This window comes from Phaseolus vulgaris, chromosome 9 (genome assembly GCF_000499845.2).
Source record: "Phaseolus vulgaris cultivar G19833 chromosome 9, P. vulgaris v2.0, whole genome shotgun sequence".
Taxonomy (NCBI): domain Eukaryota; kingdom Viridiplantae; phylum Streptophyta; class Magnoliopsida; order Fabales; family Fabaceae; genus Phaseolus; species Phaseolus vulgaris.
Genome location: NC_023751.2, coordinates 37,119,044 through 37,143,146, shown reverse-complemented (window position 1 = coordinate 37,143,146; position 24,103 = coordinate 37,119,044). Strand labels below are relative to the sequence as shown.

Genomic DNA, 24,103 nt, shown 5'->3' with positions numbered 1-24,103 from the left:
TATAAATACAATTTTTCTTAAGAAAACCTCAAAAGTCTATCCTGCTGTAATTAACTAAAAAATTAAAAATGACTTAAAATTCAAATACTAACTCCGTTACTTGTTGAGTGTGAACCAATTGATCTGGTTGACTAGACACCATGTTTTAGTGAGTGAGCTTAATTATTGTGTTTTCTCTATAATTTTTATTTAAGAGATATTTGTATTTGAAATAAATTTGTAACAAAAAGGATGAAAACCTAATTAGTTGCCTATAGACATAGGTTATAAATTGACGATCGAAATATGTTAAGTTTTAGTGAGTTAGTTTAATTATTGTGTCTTCTCTATAGTTTTTATTTAAAAGATATTTGTGTTTGAAATAAATTTGTAACAAAAAGGATGAAAACCTAATTAATTATCTATAGACGTTGGTTATAAATTGACGATCGAAACATGTTAAATCCTATATTGTTTAATTCGTAATTGTGTGTTGATTCCACGTGCATTTTCCTATCTAACAATTATTAATTAAGTATATATATATCAGGAGTTCAAGACTCATGAAGTACTTTTAACTTGTAACATCAAACCTTAATATGTGACACACGAAATTCATGATCAAAACCTTAATATGTAACAAGAAAATACTTCGTAATACTCTACCACTCCTCTTATAGATACACCTTAAACTCATCTATGTCTTCCTCTTGCTTTCTCTCTCTTACTTTGATATTTTTCTCTTTTTCTTTCCAATGCTTCACCTGCTTTTTCCATTTTCGAATTAATCATGTCAGCTTCCAGAATGGACAGAGCTTCCAGTGTGAGGGAGAGGATGAAAGACACATTCTCTAAGTACCGGAATGAGTTGATATCTCTTCTCTCTAGGTGAAGCTTTTGAAGTTTTGAATTCATCTTAAGAAATAATGTTGAATGCTATGTTGATCTTCACAAGTTTAGTAGCTTCTTTGAGAAGTAGATGCTGGAGGCAGCATCAAGACCATATTAGCCGCTAAGAGGGATTTTTATAGTGCTTGAAACTCTGTTTTTTTCTGCATAATGTGTTGTTTTTGTTGGTTATAGTGCTAGAGAAATTGTAGTTTTCTGCACTGTTAGGGGAGCCAAACATAAGTTTAGTAACTTCTATCTTCGTAAGTTTAGTAACAGATATCTTCATAAGTTTAGTAACTTAACTTCTTGGAGAAGTAGATGAATGTTCTAATTTGTAGAAGGGTAAAGTGTCCCTTTTAATTCATTTAATATTTGCTGACAAAAAAAATGTTAAAAAAAATGTTGAATGCTAAGTAAATAATTACTCATTTTTTCTCTTTGTATTGCTAAGGTATGTTGCTGGGGGCAAAGGATTACTACAACCACATGACCTACTGGATCATGTAAAAAAGATTCTTCAAGAGGATGAAGGGATGCAGAAACTCAAAGAAAGTTCCTTTGTTAAAGACCTAGAATCTGCACAGGTTAACTCAATATATAGAAGTTATATAGCTTTGATAAATGGCAGATAATACTTGAATTTTCTTTTTTCCTTGTTTTTTTTTGTAGATTTTACAAAGATACTGTTCTATTGTCACAGGAAGCCATAGTTCTACCACCTTTTGTGTCTATAGCTTTGCGTCCAAGATGTGGTGTTTGGGAGTATTTTCGTGTTAATGCATTTGAACTCAGTGTGGATAGTCTGAATGTTGCAGAATATCTCCGATTCAAAGAAGAACTAGTAGATGGAGAGTAAGTGTTAACTTTGTACTTTTGAATGTTGTATTCATTCACAGTTTGGCTTCATGCAGAAGTGTAATCATAACATTATATTTGAAAATTTGATCAAGGTGCAATGACAAGTATATGCTTGAACTAGACTTTGAGCCATTTAATGCAACATTCCCTAGACCAACTCGATCATCCTCTATTGGTAATGGTGTTCAATTTCTCAACCGTCATCTTTCATCATTCATGTTTCGTAACAAAGAAAGTTTGGATCCTCTCCTCGCATTTCTACGCACACACAAATATAATGGTCATGTAAGTTTCTCAAGTATATGGATGAACAGTATTCAATCATTTAGAAACACTGATATTTATCTGCATCACTTTTTCACCCCTGCACAGAAATCTTAGATTACCAATTTATCATATATTCTCACAAGTAGACTCTTCAACAATGCTATAAGTAACATCCAAAAATCTTTAATTAAAAGTAGTGATTCTTGGCCATTCAAAAAACTTCCCCTGATGGTTTAATGCTTAACAATTTTGTTGTAGAAGATTTGTTCTTCTTTATTACAGTTCAAGACTTCTGTCAGTGTTGCTTCAACTAGGTGGATTAGGTTACCTCAAAATATTTTTGTGACAAATATATTATGTAGGCAATGATGGTAAATGACCGGATTCATAACATATCCAAGCTCCAGTCTTCCATGGCAAGGGCAGAAGAAATACTTTCTAATCTCCCACCCCACACACCATATTCTGACTTTGAATATGAGTAAGCAAGAATCTCTTAAACTGATATAATTCTAAACATCTGTTTTGGAGCTAGTTACTTAATGTAGAAGTAACTAATCGTTTACCTGATACACATTATTTGAAAAAAAAAATCTTCATGACTTTGGTGTAGACTACAAGGATTGGGATTTGAGAGAGGTTGGGGTGATACAGCAGAGAAGGTGCTAGAAATGGTGCATCTTCTACTAGACATCATTCAAGCTCCTGATCCAAACACCTTAGAGTCATTTCTGGGAAGAATTCCAATGGTATTCAATGTTGTAATTGTATCACCAGCTGGTTACTTTGGCCAAGTAAATATCCTGGGTTTGCCTGATACTGGTGGACAGGTATTATTTTGTAAGTTCAGTTTTAATCTGCATGGCATTGCTTCTATTTAACCAAGTTTATTCATAATCTTAGAGAAGTGATAAAAAAAGCTTGCAGAAGTTATACCAGAGGACTTCTACTAATATTAATTTATGAAGAAATTTTCTTCTTATTTTCTCTTACACGACTTCCAAAACAACAAACTAATTACAGATAAAATTGAGCAATTGTGTTTATGATGTTAGCTTATTTAAGAACTAAAACACATGTGCTAAAATCAGGTTTAGGGTTATTCATATTTTTCGTGAATGGAATGCGTGTGCTGATAAGTTGGCTAATTTAGGATTTATTCATAGAGAATCATTTCATTGGTATAATAGACTACCATTTAGTTTGTTCTTAGAATTATTTATGAATAAGTAGTCTACCTATGTATCGTTTTTGTTAACATATGGATTTTGGTCTAGTACCTCTGTGATAATAATTGTAACTCTTAATGTGACCCATAATGGACAGATTGTTTATATACTTGATCAAGTGCGTGCTTTAGAGAAGGAGATGGTGGTCAGAATTCAAAAACAAGGACTTGATGTGTCTCCAAAAATTCTGATAGTATGTGATTCCAAAAGTCCTGGCCCTTCTAAGTATGACAAATGAAATATTTGTTCAGATGTAACTGAAATCCTTGTGGTGCTTCTAGGTTACTAGATTGATACCAGAGGCAAAAGGGACAACTTGCAATCAGAGACTAGAAAGAGTTAGTGGAACTGAGCATTCATATATACTGAGAGTACCTTTCAAAACTAAGAATGGAATTTTGAGAAAATGGATTTCAAGATTTGACATGTGGCCTTATCTAGAGACATTTGCAGAGGTAAGCATAAGGTGTCTTTCTATTCTCTTTTTTATCAGCAGAAAAGAATAAATAAATAGAGATTACTTTAGAGATGATTCAACTCATATACAAACCACAAGAAACCCATGTATCACCCAAAATGCCCAAACTCATAAAGAAACTAGCACCTAACAACTAATCCCAAAACACCAGAAGAAGCCACCTAACCGGGAAATCCAAAGCAAACACCAAATAAAAGGGAAGCACCAGAGCTTATACCAGAGACCGATCGTCTCAAAACCAACAGCACACAGAAATAACAACCAGAGAACACTCATACTCTATTCTCCCTTTCTCCATTCACTAGTGTGAAATAAAGTTTCTTTGGCATTAGACATATCCAGTGACACATTAGCTCTTTTTATATGGTTCTAATATTATATTAGTAAGTCAATTTATGTCTAACTCAATGTGAGGTTTATATATATCTAACTCAAGGTGAATTTTATATATTATGATTCGAACATATATATTTTTAGTTGATGTAAGATTTCCAATGTTTGTTTCTCACTTTCAATTTATAAGTTGAAGACCTTCATTAGTTATCATTTCATTCTCCTGTAAGGTAACAAGAATAAGTGGCACTCCCTAATATTTTGTCTTGTCTTCTTAGTCTAATGGTAATTCTGGTTTGTGGAATATGACTGTCTCTTACTTTATACAAAGGATGCATCACACGAAATTGCAGCTGAGTTACAAGGAATTCCAGATCTGATAATTGGCAACTACAGTCATGGAAATCTTGTTGCAACCTTGTTATCTTATAAGCTAGGAATCACACAGGTGCGAGATAACAATTCAACATCATGTTATTATCATATAAAAAGGTCATTTTCATCTATTATTAATGTTGGTTTTACTGAACTTTTCATGTAGTGCAATATAGCACATTCATTGGAGAAGACTAAGCATCCCGGCTCTGATATATATTGGAAAAAATATGAAGACAAGTACCATTTTACTTGTCAATTCACAGCTGACCTTATTGCAATGAACAGTGCAGATTTTATAATCACTAGTACATACCAAGAAATTGCAGGAAGGTATGTTCTTTTGTAGAAATATTATACTTAAAATAGATGTTCAATTATTGTTTTCGTCACACTGGTAATCAATGTTTCAAAGCTTTCATCTCAATTTAAAAACAATTCACATTAGATTTTACATAATCAAGTGCCTTTTGTATGGTGCTCTAATTTGGATCCTCCTGTCAAAATCTAACAATCTTTGTCTCTTACTCTCTTGACAATGTGGTTTCCCTTGTCATATTTTCCCTATCCCCCAAAAACATAAGCATTCATGATTCTTGATCATGCATATTGACTTCTCCACCAACTTATATAAAACTACAAAGAAATATCAACTTTTAAGGAATATCTACGAATTCTTGTTCCATCTACATAAATCTTGGTGATGTTGTACAACCAAGAGGATTTCTAATCTAACTTGAAGTTAAAAGATTTCATCAAAAGAGTAATTGAACGGTATCCTTAAGTATTTAAGCTGGTATTTGATGAATTATCACGATCACACTGTTTTCTTCAGTTGGCTTGGTGTGATTTTGTAAATATTGTTTGATTTACATATCACGTTATTCCCTAACATTGTTTATTACTTTTCCTCAGCAAGAATAATGTTGGACAATATGAGAGCCACAGTGCCTTCACTCTTCCAGGACTCTATCGTGTTGTTCATGGCATTGATGTTTTTGATCCCAAGTTTAATATTGTGTCTCCTGGTGCAGACATGCGCATATATTTTCCATTCTCAGACAAAGAAAAGAGGCTAACTTCTCTCCATGGCTCCATTCAAAAACTGTTATATGGTGATGAACAGAATGAAGAACATGTGTAAGTATATTTTTCAATAGGATAAGTGTTCGTGTGCAAAAAAAAAACACATGTTGCTGTCTTCCTCTAGGTTGCCATTGCTACATTACTAAACTGATAAAAGCTAAAAGTAATGTCCTATGTATACTTGTTAAAAAGTGGACTTTAAGTCTAACGCAATCTTATAAAACGTTATATTTGTTAAAAAATGGATTTTAAGTTTAACTCAATCTTATAAAACGTTATATTTGTTAAAAAATGGACTTGGACCCTAACCCAATCTTATCTTATAAGATGAAGTTTGCACATATTATGAAATGTTCTTATGAGGGATCTTCAACAATACTTTAGAATAACCCAAACCAAAATCCGTTTTATTATCATGAAGCTTCTAATTGTAGCTGTTTTACCCTCTTAATATGAAAATTAATACATAAAACATCTCATAGTAATAAGAAATTTTGACTACAGAGCAGGTTTTGTCTGAAATGCATTTTCTTATAAATTAAGTCAAAGCATCTGTTGCAGATCCTCTATTATTCCTCATGTAACAACAATGGGAAATTAGAATCTTGTTTGATATCTCTTTTTGTCTGACTTAGTGGCTTGATAAATGATAGAGCAAAGCCAATTATCTTTTCTATGGCAAAACTTGATCAAGTGAAGAATATAAGCGGGCTTGTTGAATGCTTTGGTAAAAGCTCAAAGTTGAGAGAGCTTGTGAATCTTGTGGTAGTTGGTGGCAACATTGATGTACAAAAGTCTAGGGACTCAGAAGAAATGCAGGAGATAAAGAAAATGCATAGCCTCATAGAAAAATATAACTTACACGGCCAATTCCGGTGGATAAAGGCCCAAGTGAACCGTGCTCGTAATGGAGAGCTCTACCGTTGTATTGCTGATGTGAAAGGTGCTTTTGTGCAGGTAGGACACATTGTTGTATCAGTATAGTTAGTTCAGATAAATGAATATGGTTATATACAACCAAAGAACTGTTCTTGAGGCATTAATGTTAAACATGTCTTACAAGTAGATAATAGTGATTTCAGGTAATTAAGAACAAATGGATGTGTATACGATTATCAATCTATACTTGTGGTATGTATTAATGGTTTAAGATGTTCAGTATTATGAGATTATTGTAATGTCTAAGGGTAATTAACTTTTTAGTCACAAGTGGTTAAATGAATGATTATTACACAACTATGAATTAGGTTTGTAGTGTCTGAAAATTGTATGTAGGTTAGGTGTTGAGCACGTTGACCTTGACCACTTTCTGTATAAGGATTGGGACACTTCTAAAGTGTTTGTAAAACGGTTAGGACACCCTTGAAGTGGTTGTATAAGGGTTGTGACACATCTGAAGTGTCTGTATAAGGGTTGTGACACCCTTGAAGCGTCTGTATAAGGGTTGGGACACCCTTGAAGCGTCTGTATAAGGGTTGGGACACCCTTGAAGCGTCTGTATAAGGGTTGGGACACCCTTGAAGCATCTGTATAAGGGATGGGACACCCTTGAAGCGTATGTAGGGTTGGGACACCCTGAAGTGTCTTGGGACACTCTTAAAGTGTTTGTATAAGAGTTGGGACATCCCTGAAGTGTCTATATAAGGGTTGGGACACCCTTGAAGTGTTTGTATAAGGGTTGAGACACCCTGAATTGTCTGTATAAGGGTTGAGACACCCATGAAGTGTCTATATAAGGGTTGAGACACCCTGAAGTGTTTGTATAAGGGTTAAGACACCCTGAAGTGTCGGTCTCATTTTATTTTATTTTATTTATTCTTTGTTGATAAAAAAAATATTTGTAGTATTAGTAGTTAAATATGCCTCACTAGAAGTCAATTACTGCAATATTTAACAGATGAATGATTATAACTTTTCATTCATTTTGAGTAGTTAGATGTTTGGAGACTAAGAGTATATTCAACCATGTTCTTGTTGTACCTGTTGCAGCCAGCTTTCTATGAAGGGTTTGGCCTAACAGTTGTGGAGGCAATGACATGTGGGCTTCCTACATTTGCTACTTGTCATGGTGGCCCTGCTGAGATAATTGAGCATGGAGTTTCTGGATTCCATATTGAGCCACATCATCCTGATGAAGTTGCTGCAAATTTAATAAAGTTTTTTGAGGAGTGCCAGCATGATCCTGGCTACTGGAACAAGATTTCTGATGCAGCTCTGAACCGGATTCATGAGAGGTCCACTACATTTGAAGATATGAATCTTGCTCTACTTAGAATCTGATCTTATTTTGTTTAAACTTTGTAGGTATACATGGAAGATATACTCTGAGAGGCTTCTCACTTTAGCTGGTGTCTATGGCTTCTGGAAGCATGTATCTAAGCTTGAGAGGAGAGAAACAAGAAGATACTTGGAGATGTTCTACATTCTCAAGTTCCGGGATTTGGTAAGCTATGTCTGCATGTGTTTTAACCTTTATAAAATTCATCAATAGGTGGAGATCTTAGTAAAATGATAAAATTATAATTTTTTTTATCGGCATGATAAAATTATAATATACAATATTCAAGTTTATAACACATCGATTTTTAGATTCTGAATTAAATTTTTGAAAGAAAAAGGTTACCTTAGCAACTGATAGATGCATTAGTTTAAAACTATTTTTCTATCTTTTTTATCAGCAAAGAATAAATAAGACATTTCATAGGTGTTCCAATCCTTATACAAATAATCTCAACACAAACTTTTTATTCCTCAACCAATTAGGGATCTCACAGACATTAAAACACATCAGTCACATTAACATACTAACAATAATACATCAATATACAATTACATCAACTCTCCAAATGAACACATTCTCAAGACAAGACACAACAACTAAACTCAGTCTTTGCTAGTAAACTAAACACCCAAGAGTCAAACCCATCAAACTGATCCTTCGATTAGAATATAGAAGTCAAAATACCTGCACAAAACACACCATGTCTTCTAAATCTGGACAAATCTTTAAACAAGAATCACCAAACATAGTCTCTCAAATATCTCATAACATAAAGGTTTCAAACACCAATATGAGTAGATAAATCAACCAATCTTTTTCCTTCACCATAACCCAAGATCAAAATCTTCAAACCGACCTTGTCAGGAAGAAACAAAAGCCAAGAAAACTTGCACAAAACACACCATAACTATCAATCCTGGACAAAACGTTAAACATAAATCATCAAACATTAATCTCTCAAATATTTCATACAATAAGGGGGTTCCAAACACCAATCCGAGTAAGAGAAATCAGTCAATATTTCCTTTATCGTAATACCAAGTCTTCCTTTTTACCACAATAAAAACTTCAACTAGATAAACACACATATTCTTAAAAATCACCATATTCCTATGATTTCAAATTTCACCTATAATACCTACCTAAATCTCCCCACCACCTAGCAATAGCATGTTTCAAACCTATAGATTTAAACATTTTAAAGTGCATGTAAAATCAAGGAAATCTCCAGTCACTCGAGAGATTAGTTTATTCAAGACACATTAGTTTACAACTATGATGTGACACACTATGATGTGACACACTGTAATAATTCCAAAATGAACCATGATATATTGACAAGTTATTTTTTTTTCCACATTCATTCTACAACTCCCAATATTATTATTTTAATTATTTTTCATATTATTTAATTATAAATTTACTTTTTTTATTAAAACTGCCACATATACAACTATTTAGGGTGTGGGTTGTCAAACTATAACTTTTCTTCTAAAATTGATTCCTTTAATAATCATCACTCAATTTAAAAATCATTTAAGAATATATTATTAGAATCATTCAAATTTTATTTATAACAAATTTATTGAACTTGTTGTATCATTTGTTAACTTACTCTTGTTCAACCATTTACAAATATTAGATGTGTTAAAATACAAGGTTAAACTCTTTTTTTTTTGTTTAAAACAATGACGAAGTGACATTGTTTTCTACTTCCACGTCTTTGTTTTCATAAATAACCACTATGAATTCTTGAAATTTGATCTAGAATGAACAAAATAATGTTGATGATGTTTGACACTACAACCTAGTGCAGGTACAAGGAATTCCAATGGCAGTCGATGAGCATCTTTGACTTAGTTCAAGGACTTTTTTTGCTTCATGTTTACCCTCACCACTTCACTTCTACAACAAATGACAACTCTATATTTTACTTTTTTTTGTAAATTTTATTTTCGTTTTTTATATATATGTTCTCTATCTCTGATTATAATGAGACATTATTTAAAAAAAAAATCTTTTCTCTTTTTGACTAGATGTTTTTATATGTAATTAATTTTATTATATACTTACCTTATTATATACTTACCTATGAGATTTAGACACTTCTCTTAAATGGTGTATCCGTGTCAGATATATGTATCGGTGTCAATATTTGTAGGACACTTATATAATTGTCAGACACACATATTTGTGTACATAAATATTTATTGTCAATTTATATAATTTATAATTATATAATATATAGATTGGTGTTTCCGTGTCTTATATTTTAAAGATTTTACATATCTCCGTATCAGGATTAATATATGTGTTACTTACACAATCTACAATCCTGAGGTGCAAAAGAGAAAAAATATAAAATAAATTATTTTTATCAATAAAAATAATATGAAATAATATGAAATAAAAATTAAATAAAATAATATGAAATATTTGAAGAGTGTTGAGAAAGTCCAACAAAGAAGTTTTCTAAAAATAATATATGTACAAAATACAATTAATTATATTAAGATGATAAATATATTTAAACTGGGATATATAACCATTATTATCAACACATAGATAAGATCTTTCAGTGGAAAGGCTTATAAAATGATAACCTTTTTTTCCCTCATTCATTAATCTCTTTACTAAAATATATTTAATTAATGACTGCAAATTATATATACAAATAATTCTTAATTTTAATAAAATATATGTAATTTAAGAATATGCATATATTGCTTGATATTTTCTTAACTAAATATCGAGGTCAAGTATAGAAAATAAGATGGTTAATAAAATGAAAAAATTGGTAAGATTTAAAATATTAATAAAGTTGATTTTAAATAGAAAGAATACCTTTTAATTTTAAAGTATAAATAATTAAATTAATCTTTCTAAAATTTAAAATAATAATAATTTAATCTACAATTATTTTTTCCAATTCATATCCAGGTGCATACTTCTTACGTCCCATCTAACAATTAAGGTATGGATATACACGTTTTCTCAATTTTTAGTTATTATCATATCATATCTTTATGGCATTTATGGATAGAGTCCCACATGTAGATAACTACATCATTTTTTGTGATATCTTAATTTAATATCTTGTTATTAAAATTGGTTCTCATTTTTGGTTATGGAAGAAATTGATTGTGAATTCATTATGTTATTTAATAATGATAGTAAAATGAACTTAAAAAAATAAAATGAATTGAAATTGAAAATTACTTCCAAATCAAAGAATCAACCCTAATAAAAACTTGTAACATATAATATACAATAAAGTCAAACAATACCTATAAGACTTGATTCGGACACACATACGTACCAGACACACGAATCAGACATGATACTTATAGGATATGTATTAGTGAAATGTTTAATTAAAAAAATATTTGTTGGAGTTTTGACAATTCTAACATGATTCTAGCACAATTTAAAAAAATAAAAATACATTAATTTTTAAAAAATTTAAATTTATTATAATTTTTTATTATAATTACAAAAATAATGAACAAATTCTTTTGAATCATGAAAAACATCTTTCTGCTAAAAATATTTAAAACATATTATACACATAAATTTTTATTATAAATTTATAATTACATAATTTCTAAATTTATCATGTGTAGTATAAAAGTTGTGAAGAAGGCAAATAAGTTATCTTTGCAGTTTGTTTGATGCCTTTTAACACTACTTTTCTTTCAAAAAAAATCACCAATAACATACAAAGAGTCTATAAATAATTTATATTACAATTGTTAAAACTTTAGTTCTTAACTGTAATTCAGCATTTTATTTTAGAATATTCAAAATATCTTCTTGTATCAGTTAAGATTAATCCAAAGCTTTGAAGCATTAGCACTAATTTTTGCGTAATGAAATTCTCGCGCTACTTCTTCATTCAATCCAACGTCGCCATAGACAAAGGTCCCACATCGTAGAGTGTCTGTCCTGACACTTTTCTGCAAGTGACGTCAGAGGTTCCAGCCAAATCAATTCACCAACAACCTTTTCATCTGTCACAGATCGAGGATTCGGATATGGCGAGGAAGACATCAGACCTCTTAGAGCAACTCGATGTTGTTCATCACTTTTCCTACGACTCTCTCATCCGCTACTGTTCTTCCAACGTTTCCGGCTTCCCTCAATCCCCTACTCGGTTCACCGTTTCGCAGGTTTTTGTCTTTTTGGGACCTTCTATCGTCCTTCTGGGTCAAACGGGTTTTCATCAAAACTTGATTTTTATTTTGACTGTGATTCTCTTGTTTAGTTTGGGCATGGACAATCCAACCCCACGTACTTGTTGGAAGTGGGTTCTCATGACTCCGCCGTGAATCGCTATGTTCTCAGGAAGAAACCTGCCGGAAAATTGCTCGCTTCAGCTCATGCCGTTGATAGAGAATTTAAGGTTTTTATGTTACATTGATGAAAATTAAAGGCTTGCCTGGGTTCACGTGAGAACTTGTAGAATCATGTTCAAATACTAACTAAGATGATGTTAGGCTAATGCTTAAATGTTTAATTTCATATATGAGAAATTGATTTTCGATCGATTGAACTGGAACAACTTTGGATATCTTTTGTTATGAATAAGAGATTCTACAGTTAGTTTTACTACTATCTAGTTTTTAGAATAAAAGGGTCCAGTTATAGATCACCTTACTTCAAAATTCAGATCAATTCAAAATCAATTTTGTAAATGTTCATCCAAACTCCCTCTTAAGTGTATGAAGTTTGGGGAGTGAATCAACATATTTGTGAGAGAACGACTAATTATGTGCCCTTATAATTTACAGGTTCTCCAGGCATTGGGTGCTCATACCAAAGTTCCGGTTCCTAAGGTTTTCTGTATGTGCAATGATCCAAGTGTTATTGGAACCGCGTTTTATATCATGGAATATTTGGAGGGGCGCATATTTATTGACTCCAAGTTACCGGTATGATTTGCTTTCTAGTTAACTTTGGTTTCCTTGGTTATTGCAGAATTGTCATTGGTTTGATTGGTGAGATGTGACTTGTAAATAATCAGGGTGTGGCACCTGAGAGGAGGAGCGCAATTTACAGGGCAACTGCTAAAGCCTTAGCTTCCATACATTCTGCTAATGTGGACTCCATTGGTCTGGGAAAATATGGACTACGCAATAATTATTGCAAAAGACAGGTATATTATTTTATATATGATTATTTGTGGTCAATTTATGCCTTGATTTTCATGAAACTTTGCTTTTTAATTGTGCTGAATGACACTGTATGATCCATGTAGCGACCTCAATTGGTGAAATAAGACCGTTGTAATTGTGCATTGAATTTTTTCACGGGGAGATATGTGTATTGGGATAGAAAGCTGAACATAGATGGATGCATTGTACAGTTACAGCACAGTAAAATTTATGAAAGTGAATGTTGAGGAGACATTGAAAACATCGAGCACTGCATTTGGTTTTTAAAAAGTTTAAGGAGGCACTTAACATTCCTTTCCCCATGTCCATTTTTTGGTTCCACTCCATCTTGTATCACCACCCCTGCTACTGTACCAGGACAGAAAAGAAGGGTTAGGATCAAAATAGATATATTTTATCAAATAAAAAATTGTTCTAATAGATAGTTTTTTTTTGTATTAGATTGAGAGGTGGGCTAAGCAATATGCTTCCTCAACCAGTGAGGGTAAACCTGCTAGTAATCCAAAAATGTTTGCCCTGATTGATTGGCTACGACATCAAATCCCTTCTGAAGATTCTTCAGGAGCAACAGGAGGTCTGGTTCATGGAGATTTTCGCATTGACAATCTTGTGTTCCATCCCACAGAGGTAAAGTTTCATTGGATGAAAAGTACTTTTCTTTGTTCTGGTCTTTTAAAAGCATAGATTTTTGTTCTGATCATGCTCAAAATTAGAGTATCATAACTTGTGTGCTAAAAAAACAAAATTTATGTTCTCAATGCCATGTATTGTTTACTATGGAATTAGGACACTGTCAAGACTCAATATTAGTATTTAGGACTGTTAAATTCATTGGCATCTTAGAACCCACTTCTTATGCCTTATTAGTTTTCCTTCCGTCGCAGGATCGAGTAATTGGAATACTTGACTGGGAATTGTCTACCCTTGGTAACCAAATGTGTGATGTTGCATATAGCTGTATGGTATGTACTATATACACACTTTTCTGAATCGAGATTTTGTGACATAAAGATGAGTTATATTATACTACTATAATCATTTTTTGAATATGCAATTTGCTTATATAATCTTGATGGTTAGTATCTTCATTTAGTCTGATTGCTTGTTAAACTGATGATAGTAGAATCATTGTTTCAGATTACCATGTATTTGATTAATTTAATTACCTGCACAATTCATGTTCCTTTTGTTCTCCTGGAAGACTTATGTTGCAGATATTGGGCCCGAAAACGTGCGTGAAGGTATGGAACATTCTGGACTACCTGATGGTATTCCTTCGCTACCAGAATATTTGGCCTATTACTGTTCTCTAGCAGTAAGTGTTACAAATATATATGCCTTGATTCGGTATCATTTCTTATGTATGCTGTTGTGATGATATACATAGCCCAAATTTATGCATTATTACCTTTGCCTTAAGACTTCTTGGGGATTGGAAATTCTACTATTAAGTATGTTTGGAGTTTAGATTCAGATCAACTGTTAGGATAGATATAATAGCCTGCACAATATATCTCTATCTAGATATTAGGGTATAGGGTTGCCTAGAAAGTTGACGTGAAAGCTATAATTTTTCCTAAAAGAAACCACGAAGAAGGATTTGTGTATGTGAAGGAGAAAACTATCCTAATTTTCTATTAATGTGGAAGATCACTTAAGGTCTGGAAAACTGTGGTACATATGAAAGGATAAGGGCTCTCCTTTTGACACACTATGCAAGCAATGGAAAACCTATCACAAGGCTCACAAAACCCAACACAATCTACATGGGTTTAAGTTCTTATAACAGCCCAAAAACAAATGTTATTACAATTTACAACTGGAATGAACCAATATATTTGACATCCAACCATTAAGTTACAGGAATATGTAACTAGTATATTCTACCCAAGATTAAAATATCTAATAACATGTTCAATGATAACTAGTTAATCTCATAACTTGAGATTTTGATTGTTTTGTTTGAGATTTTAATAGCTTTGTATTTGATGGTGGTCATTAACGCTAGCTATATAGCCAGGGATGCTTTTGGCATGTCTTGTAAGTTGTATCATATATTTGCCTATTCTTGAAGATCTAACGAAAGAGTTTTGGATTCCAGGAAAGGAAATGGCCTGTTGCTGAATGGAAGTTCTATGTTGCCTTTTCTTTGTTCCGAGGGGCTTCAATTTATGCAGGAGTTTATAATAGATGGGTTAAGGTATCTAAATTTGTTAGAGATGCTGCTGCTGTTATAGTTTTAAGATCTAATATTTTGGGGCTTCTTTGTGTGCAATAGGGTAACGCATCAGGAGGTGAGCGTGCTCGACACACTGAAGTACTTGCTAATGGCCTTATAGATGCTGCTTGGGAATTTATTGAACAAAATTCTGTGCTTCCTCAGCATCCTCCCTCAGGTAGCTATAACATGTAAACATTATGGGCTCTCATGTAGTGTATCTAAAATATAATTTGTTACCTACTGGAAGCTAAAAATATTACTAGGTTATTATTATTAAACTACCAGCTGAAGCCCTTTTACACCTTATAATCAGAATTTTTTTTTATCAGTACGATACTATTCGAAAGAGTTTGTGAATGGGAATGATGCACAGGGCCGCTCAGATCAGGGGAAGTTTGTTCCTAGTCAAAAGGTTTTGGCACTGAGGAAAAAAATAATTAAGTTCATGGAGGAACACATTTACCCCATGGAAAATGAATTTTATAAGCTTGCCCAATCAGACTCACGCTGGACTGTTCACCCAGCAGAGGAAAAGTTAAAGGAGATGGCAAAAAAAGAAGGCTTGTGGAACTTATGGATTCCTGTATGCGTCTTTTCCTCTTTATTTTTTCTGTATTTTGTGATTTCAGAAGCTTTTCTCGTCCATCTATCAGGTTTGATGTATTACAGCTTCTTAGGAGTTGAGTTATGAGCATTGAAATAAATATCCAAAGATGTTGTAGGGGATCCCTCACCATATAAGTCAATTTGGTGGAGTTGAGTTAGATTTGAACTTACATTCTAAAAGACACGGCTATTTGAGTTATTTAGTAGATATTCTACCCTGTCTACCCACCCTCTCAAAATAAAACTTGATGAAATCTAAGCTTTTAAAAAGAAGATACTGAAAAAAAAATATAAAAAATATAAAGGTTTAATAAATCATAGCCGAAAAAGAACTTGTGGATGCTGGAAAAGCTGTAGGGATGAGCATTGCTGTAACTCAACAGGACAGCTAAGAAAATATTCAGCCTGAATAGCTTGATGGAATACAGAATTATTAGACATTTATCATCTATGATTATTTCTTAAATTCTTTTATTACCTACTGTCACTGTTTCTTTTCCTGAAAAAGAAGTCATCTGAATGCATTTGTTTGTGTGCAGCTTGATAGTGCAGTGAGAGCAAGAAACCTTATCTTCGATGGGAGCAATAATCATCTCTCTGCCTATGCAAATGACTTGTTATTGGGAGCTGGTCTCACTAATCTCGAATATGGATACCTTTGTGAGATCATGGGTCGTTCTATTTGGGCTCCACAAATATTTAATTGTGGTGCACCTGACACAGGTAATATGGAGGTAAGATGGAACTTTGTAGATTTGCTTGGTTGATCATTAACTGACTAACATGAATTTGATCTCTCTCTGGGGTTGATCATATTTAGTACGCATTCTATAGATGTTGCATTTTTGTCTAATTTGAGAGCATTACTTTGCATATTAGGTATTACTGCGTTATGGAAATAAAGAACAACTACAAGAATGGCTAGTTCCTTTGCTTGAGGGGACGATTAGATCTGGATTTGCTATGACAGAACCACAAGTTGCATCTTCCGATGCAACCAATATTGAGTGCTCTATTAAAAGGTAGTATTATTGTTAATCTTATGTAATTCAAGAGTCCGTCTTTTCATTTGGCCAAGAATGCATTGGCTAATTACTTAAAAAACGTAGGTTTGAGTCAAGTTTCTTGGTAGAAGACAATTTAGACATTTGGGTATGGACTACTTATTTAGTTATTTTCTTAATTTGTCATCATTTATAGGCAAGGAGATTCATATATTATCAATGGGACAAAATGGTGGACTAGTGGTGCTATGGATCCAAGATGTAGAATTCTTATAGTCATGGTGAGTATTTGACTGAAAGTTATTGCACTAACAGTCATGTGCCATTCATGTCAATAATCAATAGTGTGATTGAAACATATGGACAGGGGAAAACTGACTTCAACGCAGCAAAGCATAAACAGCAATCTATGATCTTAGTGGATGTCCAGACTCCTGGTGTTCACATAAAGAGACCATTGACCGTGTTTGGCTATGATGATGCTCCACATGGGCATGCAGAAATAACATTTGAAAATGTTTGTGTGCCAGCAAAAAACATCATACTGGGTGAAGGACGTGGATTTGAGATTGCTCAAGTAAGTCGAAAAATATTTCTTAGGTTGAATATTAGGATCTGATGTTGATTTGATGTTGTTTTCAAGCATGACTAAACAAAGAAGTCGTATTTTTAAGTATGACTTCAATTTAAACAAATAAACTTTAATATATTCTACCATGGAAGGAATTACGGGGTTATGTATGGAAGTTATTTGGTCTGTCTATCTGCATAATGTTCATCTGCCTATCTTCTTTTATATGTTTACTAAAGTACCAAAAATATATTTTCAGTGTGCTGATAACTAGCATTCTTGCAGGGTAGGCTTGGTCCTGGAAGGCTGCACCATTGTATGAGACTGATAGGTGTTGCTGAGCGAGGCATGCAGTTGATGGTTCAAAGAGCCATTAGTAGAAAAACATTTGGGAAGTTCATTGCTCAACATGGTTCATTTCTTTCAGATATGGCCAAGGTATTAGAAATTTATTGGACGAGAGTGTCTCAGTTTTACATTATTAAGATTCTGCTTACTTAGCTTCTGATGTTCAGTGCCGAATAGAGCTAGAGAGGACCAGATTGTTAGTGTTGGAAGCCGCTGATCAACTTGATAGACATGGGAACAAAAAAGCTCGGGGGATACTAGCAATGGCAAAGGTAATTGTTTGTAACACAGACACTCCTCTTAAATGGTATGTTCGTGTCAGATACACGTATCGGACACTGACACTTGTAGGACACATATCGGTGAAATATCCATTCAAAAAATATTTGTTGTATTTCACCTGTCCTATGAGTGTTAGTGTCTGATACGTGTATCTAATACAATTTTAAAAAGGAAAAATATATTAATTTTCTAAAAACTCAAATTTATTGTATAAATTTTTATTATGATTATAAAAATAAGGAACAAATTCTTTTGAACCAGACATAAGAAATCTTTATTTCTGCTAAAAAAAGTTTAAACATACTTTGCACATAAATATTTATTGTCAATTTATATAATTCATAATAATATAATAATAGATATGTGTCCTCATATTCTATATTTTAAAGATTATACATATCTCTCTCTGTGTTCGTATTAGTGTCCGTGTTACATACCTATCATTTCACTTTGATGTTGATTCTTCCACACTCTCCTTGGCATGGGAGCAGGTAGCTGCACCGAACATGGCACTGAAGGTGCTTGACATGGCAATCCAAGTGCATGGAGCAGCTGGTGTTTCATCTGACACTGTCCTGGCTCATCTATGGGCTGCTTCGAGAACACTGAGACTTGCAGATGGTCCAGATGAAGTTCACTTGGGGACCATTGCCAAGTTAGAACTGCAGAAAGCCAAGCTTTGAGAACCTCAACACTTTTTGCCTCAGGGCTAAATGAAAGTCATCAAATAACTCGTGAAACGGGAAATTAAAGGTCCACCAAAAAAATGTTCCTAGGACAAAAAAATGCTTTCAAAATGCTTTTTTGGAAGCATCATGTAACATATATGAAGTTGTTCAAATTCAGCTCTCTCATTGTGTATTCCAGGTTTGAAAATTGTTACTTTAAAAGTCCTTAGTTAAATATCACAGCCCAGTGGTTTATAATAAAAGTATGGCCTCGTGTTAACGAATTTACAAAACTTCACCATTTAAAAATAGAGTCAAAAGTGAAGTACTCGTAAGAATGATATTTCAATCAAAATCTTGCAAATTTAACTTAGCTTAATTATGGGTCTAACGGACTAACTCATCACTAATTTAATGAAATAGATTAACCTTTTATTTCATTAATTAAAAATAATAATTGAAAAAATTAGAATTTATAAATTGTATTATTTAAAAATATAAATATCACTACAAGAAGATCATGAAATAAAAATTAATTTTTAGAAACCAAAATAATTAGTTACAATAGGAATTAAAATAGAGACCATTTTAGAAACTAAAAAAAATTGATTTCTAAATTAGTTTCTATTATTTTATATTATTATTAAATAGTTTCTAAATTCGTATCTAATTAGCAACTAAGGTTTTAACTACCAATTATTTAGTTTCTAAATTTGGTAGTAAAAATTTTGGTTGCTAATTAGATACCAATTTAGAAACTATTTAACAATAATAGAAAATAATAGAAACTAATTTAGAAATCAAATTTCTTTTTAGTTTCTAAAATGGTCTCTAATTTAGTTACTATTGCAACTAATTATTTTGGTTTCTACAAATTGGTTTCTATTTCATAATTTTCTTGTAGTGTATATAATAATACTTTTAATTTAAATCATTAAAACTTACAAATTAAATTAATATGGAAACAGTAATCTTTATATTTATCCAATATAGTTAAGTTCTTCACACACCAATTTCCTTTTTTATTTAAAAAAAAGGCTACTTTAGGCTTCCATAACATAGAAAAATCATGATTGACAAATAATACTAAATAAAAAAGAGAAAATTAAAAAAAAAATGTTTTTTTCCCATTCTCAGTAGAGAGAAAAAATAATAGATATGACAGATAATGTAAAATTAGAATTTGAACGAAATCACCCTACATATAAAATGAGGGTCCTGATATTAACACCATACACAATAAAATACATACAATTCATATATACTAATAAACTAATATTTTAATTATATTATATTATTATAATGGTTTGTTAGATGTATGTATTTTTTTTTTTTTTTTTTGGATGTTAAAAGAAATCTTTTCCATAAAATAACTCTATACCAAAACAACAACAAACATCAAAGGTGATGCAAGGGTACACATCAAAAACTTATATTAGCACCAAAAGTTCTTGATTCAAGGAGATCCTCAAAACCAAACCTTTTTTAAATTGTTTTCTTTAACAAGTAGATGCCAAAATTAAACAATGACTGATATATTTTAACTGATGTTGTGCACCAAGTTTAGGAATTACCTGATATTCTTGGATGCAGAGAACATGCATCAAAAGTACCCTCCGTTTCACAAGGGATTCCCACCTTCCATTTAACACTGATTTTGCCGAGAATTTAGAGCATTTATAAATGAAATAACAATCATAAGTTGAAAGAATAAGCACCCAAAAGATTGAAAACAACAGTTCTGATCACCCTTTCTCATCTTGTTGAGGAAAAAAGGAACACAGAAGAAAGTTTATATGGGTGAAAATGTCAAAGCCAAAGACCAACAAAGAAGGTTCGCCATTCTTGGCGTCTCTTCAATCCTCCTTGTGGCTGTGGTGGCTGCAGTGGCTGTTACCTTGAACCAGGGAGAAGAACCTGCAGATGATGCAGCTCATATCACTAGCTCTCAAAGGACCAGTGTAGAGATACTGTGCCATTCAACAGAATACGCCAAAACATGCAAGAAAAGCCTTGCAAAAGTACCTGACAGAAATGCAGACACAAGAGCTTTGGTGAAAGCTGCGATCAATGCCACAGCAGTGGAACTTTTGAGTCACATAAAGAACTCCACCCTTTATCGTGACTTGGGGAAGGACAACATGACAAGACAAGCCGTGGAAATTTGCAAGGAAGTGTTTGAGTATGCGATTCATGGTATTCAGAAATCTGTTGATACAATAGACAAGTTTGAATATGGGAAGTTGAGTGAATACATTTATGATCTTAAGGTTTGGATCTCGGGGAGTCTCACACACCAATACACATGCTTGTATGGTTTTGAGCACACAGACACAAAAGCTGGTGCCAAAATGAACAAGGTTTTGAACACCTCTTTGGAGCTTACCAGCAATGCATTGGATATGATCGATGTGATCTCTGGTATACTGAAGGACCTTAACATGACCTCATTTGGGAATAGGAGGCTTCTCTCTCAGGACAAAGTGCCCTTAGATGATTACCCTTCATGGGTGAGTGAAGGGAAAAGACGTCTTCTTTCGCAGGGCACAGAAAGTGCTAAGGTAGTTGTGGCCCAAGATGGGTCTGGCCAATTCAAAACCATCAAGGAAGCTCTTAAGACCGTTCCCCCAAACAATGCTGAACCTTATGTGATTTACGTCAAAGCTGGTGTTTACAAGGAAAATGTGGACATGTCCATGCTCATGACCCATGTCACCATCATTGGAGATGGTCCCACAAAGACTAGATTCAGTGGCAGTTTAAACTACGATGATGGCGTCCAAACTTACAAAACTGCTACTTTTGGTAAGTACCTCTTAAACCCTATACCTATACATTTATAATTGAGTTATAATGTATAACCTTGCTCCAATATACAACAACGTGATTGAGATATAAAGAAATATATTTTTCGTCGTAAACTCGTGCAAGTTTTAGGCAGAAAAAATTGAGTTATAACTGATATAAGTTGTCAATATATAACTTTTTTTTATAATATCAAATATTTGTCCCATGAATATTTTTAAACATTATAAAACATATTTTTCCTTATTATAAATGTAAAAGAAAAAGTCTAGAAATAAAATACTCATGCTAACACTCATTAACCTTGAATTTGCCTTCTTGTTAACATACATTACCTTAACATTTTTTTTTCTTAACAATAAAAAAAAATAAAATAAAATACTTTAGGAGTGTTCCAATCCTTTTACATAATGTTCAAAGTCTCATACCTAAAAGGCCAAGAACCAAGAACAAAAGCTTACAACGATAGATCTCTCCCAACCAAACAACGTTATACCTTTCAGTCTCTGAATCAAACAACACAAAGGGCCAGAAAACACAAGCCCCTAAAACACCAAACCGATCAAACCACCAAAACCACATACTCTCTTAACAAAAATCCTAAACCTATCTAGTCCTTCCACCCAAAAGAAACAAAGTAAAACAAGAGTAATATACATTGGCAACCCACATTTTTTATACAACCACATTATAACTTCTAATATTATTATTTTAATACTTTTTCATATCATTTAATTCCAAACTTACCCTTTACTATATATATTTATTTTCAAACTCATCACATAAAGAATTGTATACAACTCTAAAGATTGTCAAACTATCATTTTCTGAAAACAATTCAAGAAAAGAGACAAAAAAAAAAACTTAATCCTTCATAGAACCTAACACTAGAATAACCTATACAATAATACCAAGACATGCATTAGTGAATTTCTGTAAGGATGTGTGCAATTAACTAATTTGATTTGATTACCTAACATCTTATTATCATTAAATGACAGCGGTTAATGCTGCAAACTTCATGGCCAAGAATGTTGGATTTGAAAACACAGCAGGGTCTAAGAAACATCAAGCAGTGGCACTTCGAGTAACAGCAGACCAAGCTGTGTTTGTGAACTGCCACATGGACGGGTTCCAAGACACCCTCTATGCTCAGTCCCAACGCCAATTCTACCGTGACTGTATAGTGACTGGCACAGTGGATTTTGTGTTTGGAGATGCAGTTGGAATGTTCCAAAAGTGCAAGCTAATTGTGAGAAAACCACTGAACAAACAAAAGTGCATGGTGACTGCTGGTGGGAGGGTGAAATCTGACAGCCCCAGTGCCCTTGTTTTCCAGGGTTGCCACTTCACAGGGGACCCTGAATTGCGTAGCTTGGCAGACAAGGTAGCATACCTTGGAAGGCCTTGGAGGGCATTCTCTAAGGTCATCATCATGGAGTCTCAAATTGACAACATCTTCTTACCAGAAGGTTACATGGGATGGATGGGAATTAGTTTCATGGACACTTGTACTTATTATGAGTACAATAACAAGGGCCCTGATGCAGACACATCATCGAGAGTCAAATGGCCTGGTTTCAAGGTTCTAACTGCTCAAGAAGCTTCTGACTATTATCCTTCAAAGTTCTTTGAACTTGCTAATTCAGATGAACGTGATGATTGGATTGTTAGATCTAAGGTACCTTACAGTCTTGGAGCTATGAATTCCTAGTAGCTATATGTACCCACTAACACAAAAGTGGGATCATCATGCTATCCCACTAATTAACACAGCCACACTCTTTTTCTTTTTCTGTTAGCTAGATTGGTATTTTAGTGTTTGGAGTCGGAAAAATATTATTTGAATGGATTGTTCCATTGTTATTGGCCTGTTTTTTTGACCTTAACAGATTGTATAAAGGTTGGAATACCCTGAAACATTTCATATTTATTTTATTTATTTTGTACTGAACTAAAGAAGAAAAAGATATTCACACTCTTTTTAGTTAGCTAGAAAGGTTGGAATACCCTGAAACGTTTCATATTTATTTTATTTATTTTTTACTGTGCTAAAGAAGAAAAAGACATTCACACTCTTTTCACTCAACTAGATTTGTATTGTAGTGTTTGGAGTCGGAAAGATATTGTTTGGATGGAGTTTATGTTCTATTATTATGTTGTAGAAACCTTAAACCTAGATAAATATTTTTTAATTTAATACTGTATATATTCTCTTCTTTTATTTCAGATTGGGTTAAACATATGTTTCTATTTTTTATAACATTTTTTAGGAAAATGAAACCACATTTTTTTAACAAAGTATGTGATTCAGTAAGATTTTAACTTGGTGTTGTGAATATGGGATAGGTGAGGTATTGGGATGTGCTATTCATTCTTGTAAAGTCCAGTAGCATTCATAATTGCTTATTATACAATTTAATATGCAACATTTGCAACAACACTCAATTTAAGAGATTAATAATGGAGGAATCAATTTGATGTTTGTAGAATCAATAGAATGATGTAATGGAGATACATGAATATGAGATTATTATAATGGTAAAGGTTAGAGTGATCTAAACGGATTCTACATTAACTTTAACACTAAGTTGTATATATTAAACACAACTTTCTGTTAAAGGTTGAAATTGTAGTTGTGGAACAC

General features: G+C 32.9%; 3 protein-coding genes across 7 annotated transcripts; all 3 read left to right on the top strand.

The window, feature by feature from the left end:
• The first annotated feature begins 561 nt into the window (after positions 1-561).
• On the top strand, positions 562-10,015 carry LOC137823089 (sucrose synthase 2-like). 4 transcript variants are annotated; one of them, XM_068628206.1, is made up of 16 exons: positions 562-633; positions 777-867; positions 1,322-1,454; positions 1,571-1,722; positions 1,821-2,013; positions 2,358-2,476; positions 2,609-2,825; positions 3,322-3,417; positions 3,506-3,679; positions 4,367-4,483; positions 4,577-4,743; positions 5,326-5,550; positions 6,132-6,453; positions 7,486-7,730; positions 7,801-7,939; positions 9,594-10,015. In XM_068628206.1, the coding sequence occupies exons 1-16, from the start codon at positions 597-599 to the stop codon at positions 9,630-9,632; spliced, it is 2,466 nt and encodes an 821-aa protein (XP_068484307.1). In that variant the 5' UTR covers positions 562-596; the 3' UTR covers positions 9,633-10,015. The 4 variants fall into 4 exon arrangements, with proteins under 4 accessions (XP_068484307.1, XP_068484306.1, XP_068484308.1 ...); XM_068628205.1 differs by having other exon boundaries at positions 9,589-9,752; XM_068628207.1 differs by lacking the exons at positions 562-633; positions 777-867; positions 1,322-1,454 and having other exon boundaries at positions 1,588-1,722; positions 1,821-1,903; positions 9,589-9,738.
• Positions 10,016-11,573: 1,558 nt separating this feature from the next.
• On the top strand, positions 11,574-18,914 carry LOC137823088 (probable acyl-CoA dehydrogenase IBR3). Its single transcript, XM_068628204.1, has 17 exons — positions 11,574-11,946; positions 12,042-12,179; positions 12,568-12,708; positions 12,801-12,932; positions 13,393-13,578; positions 13,836-13,913; positions 14,153-14,266; positions 15,053-15,151; positions 15,230-15,347; positions 15,502-15,755; positions 16,318-16,512; positions 16,658-16,800; positions 16,979-17,063; positions 17,150-17,359; positions 17,639-17,791; positions 17,869-17,973; positions 18,475-18,914. The coding sequence occupies exons 1-17, from the start codon at positions 11,812-11,814 to the stop codon at positions 18,664-18,666; spliced, it is 2,478 nt and encodes an 825-aa protein (XP_068484305.1). The 5' UTR covers positions 11,574-11,811; the 3' UTR covers positions 18,667-18,914.
• A 1,302-nt stretch (positions 18,915-20,216) lies between these two features.
• LOC137820172 (pectinesterase/pectinesterase inhibitor-like) lies at positions 20,217-23,669 on the top strand. Of its 2 annotated transcripts, XR_011082560.1 has the most exons (3): positions 20,217-21,456; positions 22,458-23,359; positions 23,457-23,669. XR_011082560.1 is itself a non-coding variant. In XM_068624059.1 (2 exons), exons 1-2 carry the CDS (start codon positions 20,448-20,450, stop codon positions 23,168-23,170), a joined length of 1,722 nt encoding a protein of 573 aa, XP_068480160.1. In that variant the 5' UTR covers positions 20,360-20,447; the 3' UTR covers positions 23,171-23,386. The 2 variants fall into 2 exon arrangements, 1 of the variants encoding a protein (XP_068480160.1); XM_068624059.1 differs by lacking the exon at positions 23,457-23,669 and having other exon boundaries at positions 20,360-21,456; positions 22,458-23,386.
• The last annotated feature ends 434 nt before the right edge of the window (positions 23,670-24,103 follow it).

What these genes read in the sequence shown, in the direction of transcription:
- LOC137823089 (XM_068628205.1), top strand. Translation starts at nt 597, where the DNA reads ATGATCAAAACCTTAATATGTAACAAGAAAATACTTC. An exon ending in AAGACCTAGAATCTGCACAG is followed by an intron (nt 1,455 to 1,570) that starts GTTAACTCAATA and finishes CTATTGTCACAG; the next exon opens with GAAGCCATAGTTCTACCACC. An exon ending in CTGAACCGGATTCATGAGAG is followed by an intron (nt 7,731 to 7,800) that starts GTCCACTACATT and finishes TAAACTTTGTAG; the next exon opens with GTATACATGGAAGATATACT.
- LOC137823088 (XM_068628204.1), top strand. Translation starts at nt 11,812, where the DNA reads ATGGCGAGGAAGACATCAGACCTCTTAGAGCAACTCGATGTTGTTCAT. An exon ending in TTTATAATAGATGGGTTAAG is followed by an intron (nt 15,152 to 15,229) that starts GTATCTAAATTT and finishes TGTGTGCAATAG; the next exon opens with GGTAACGCATCAGGAGGTGA. An exon ending in ATTGAGTGCTCTATTAAAAG is followed by an intron (nt 16,801 to 16,978) that starts GTAGTATTATTG and finishes CATCATTTATAG; the next exon opens with GCAAGGAGATTCATATATTA.
- LOC137820172 (XM_068624059.1), top strand. Translation starts at nt 20,448, where the DNA reads ATGGGTGAAAATGTCAAAGCCAAAGACCAACAAAGAAGGTTCGCCATT. An exon ending in TTACAAAACTGCTACTTTTG is followed by an intron (nt 21,457 to 22,457) that starts GTAAGTACCTCT and finishes ATTAAATGACAG; the next exon opens with CGGTTAATGCTGCAAACTTC.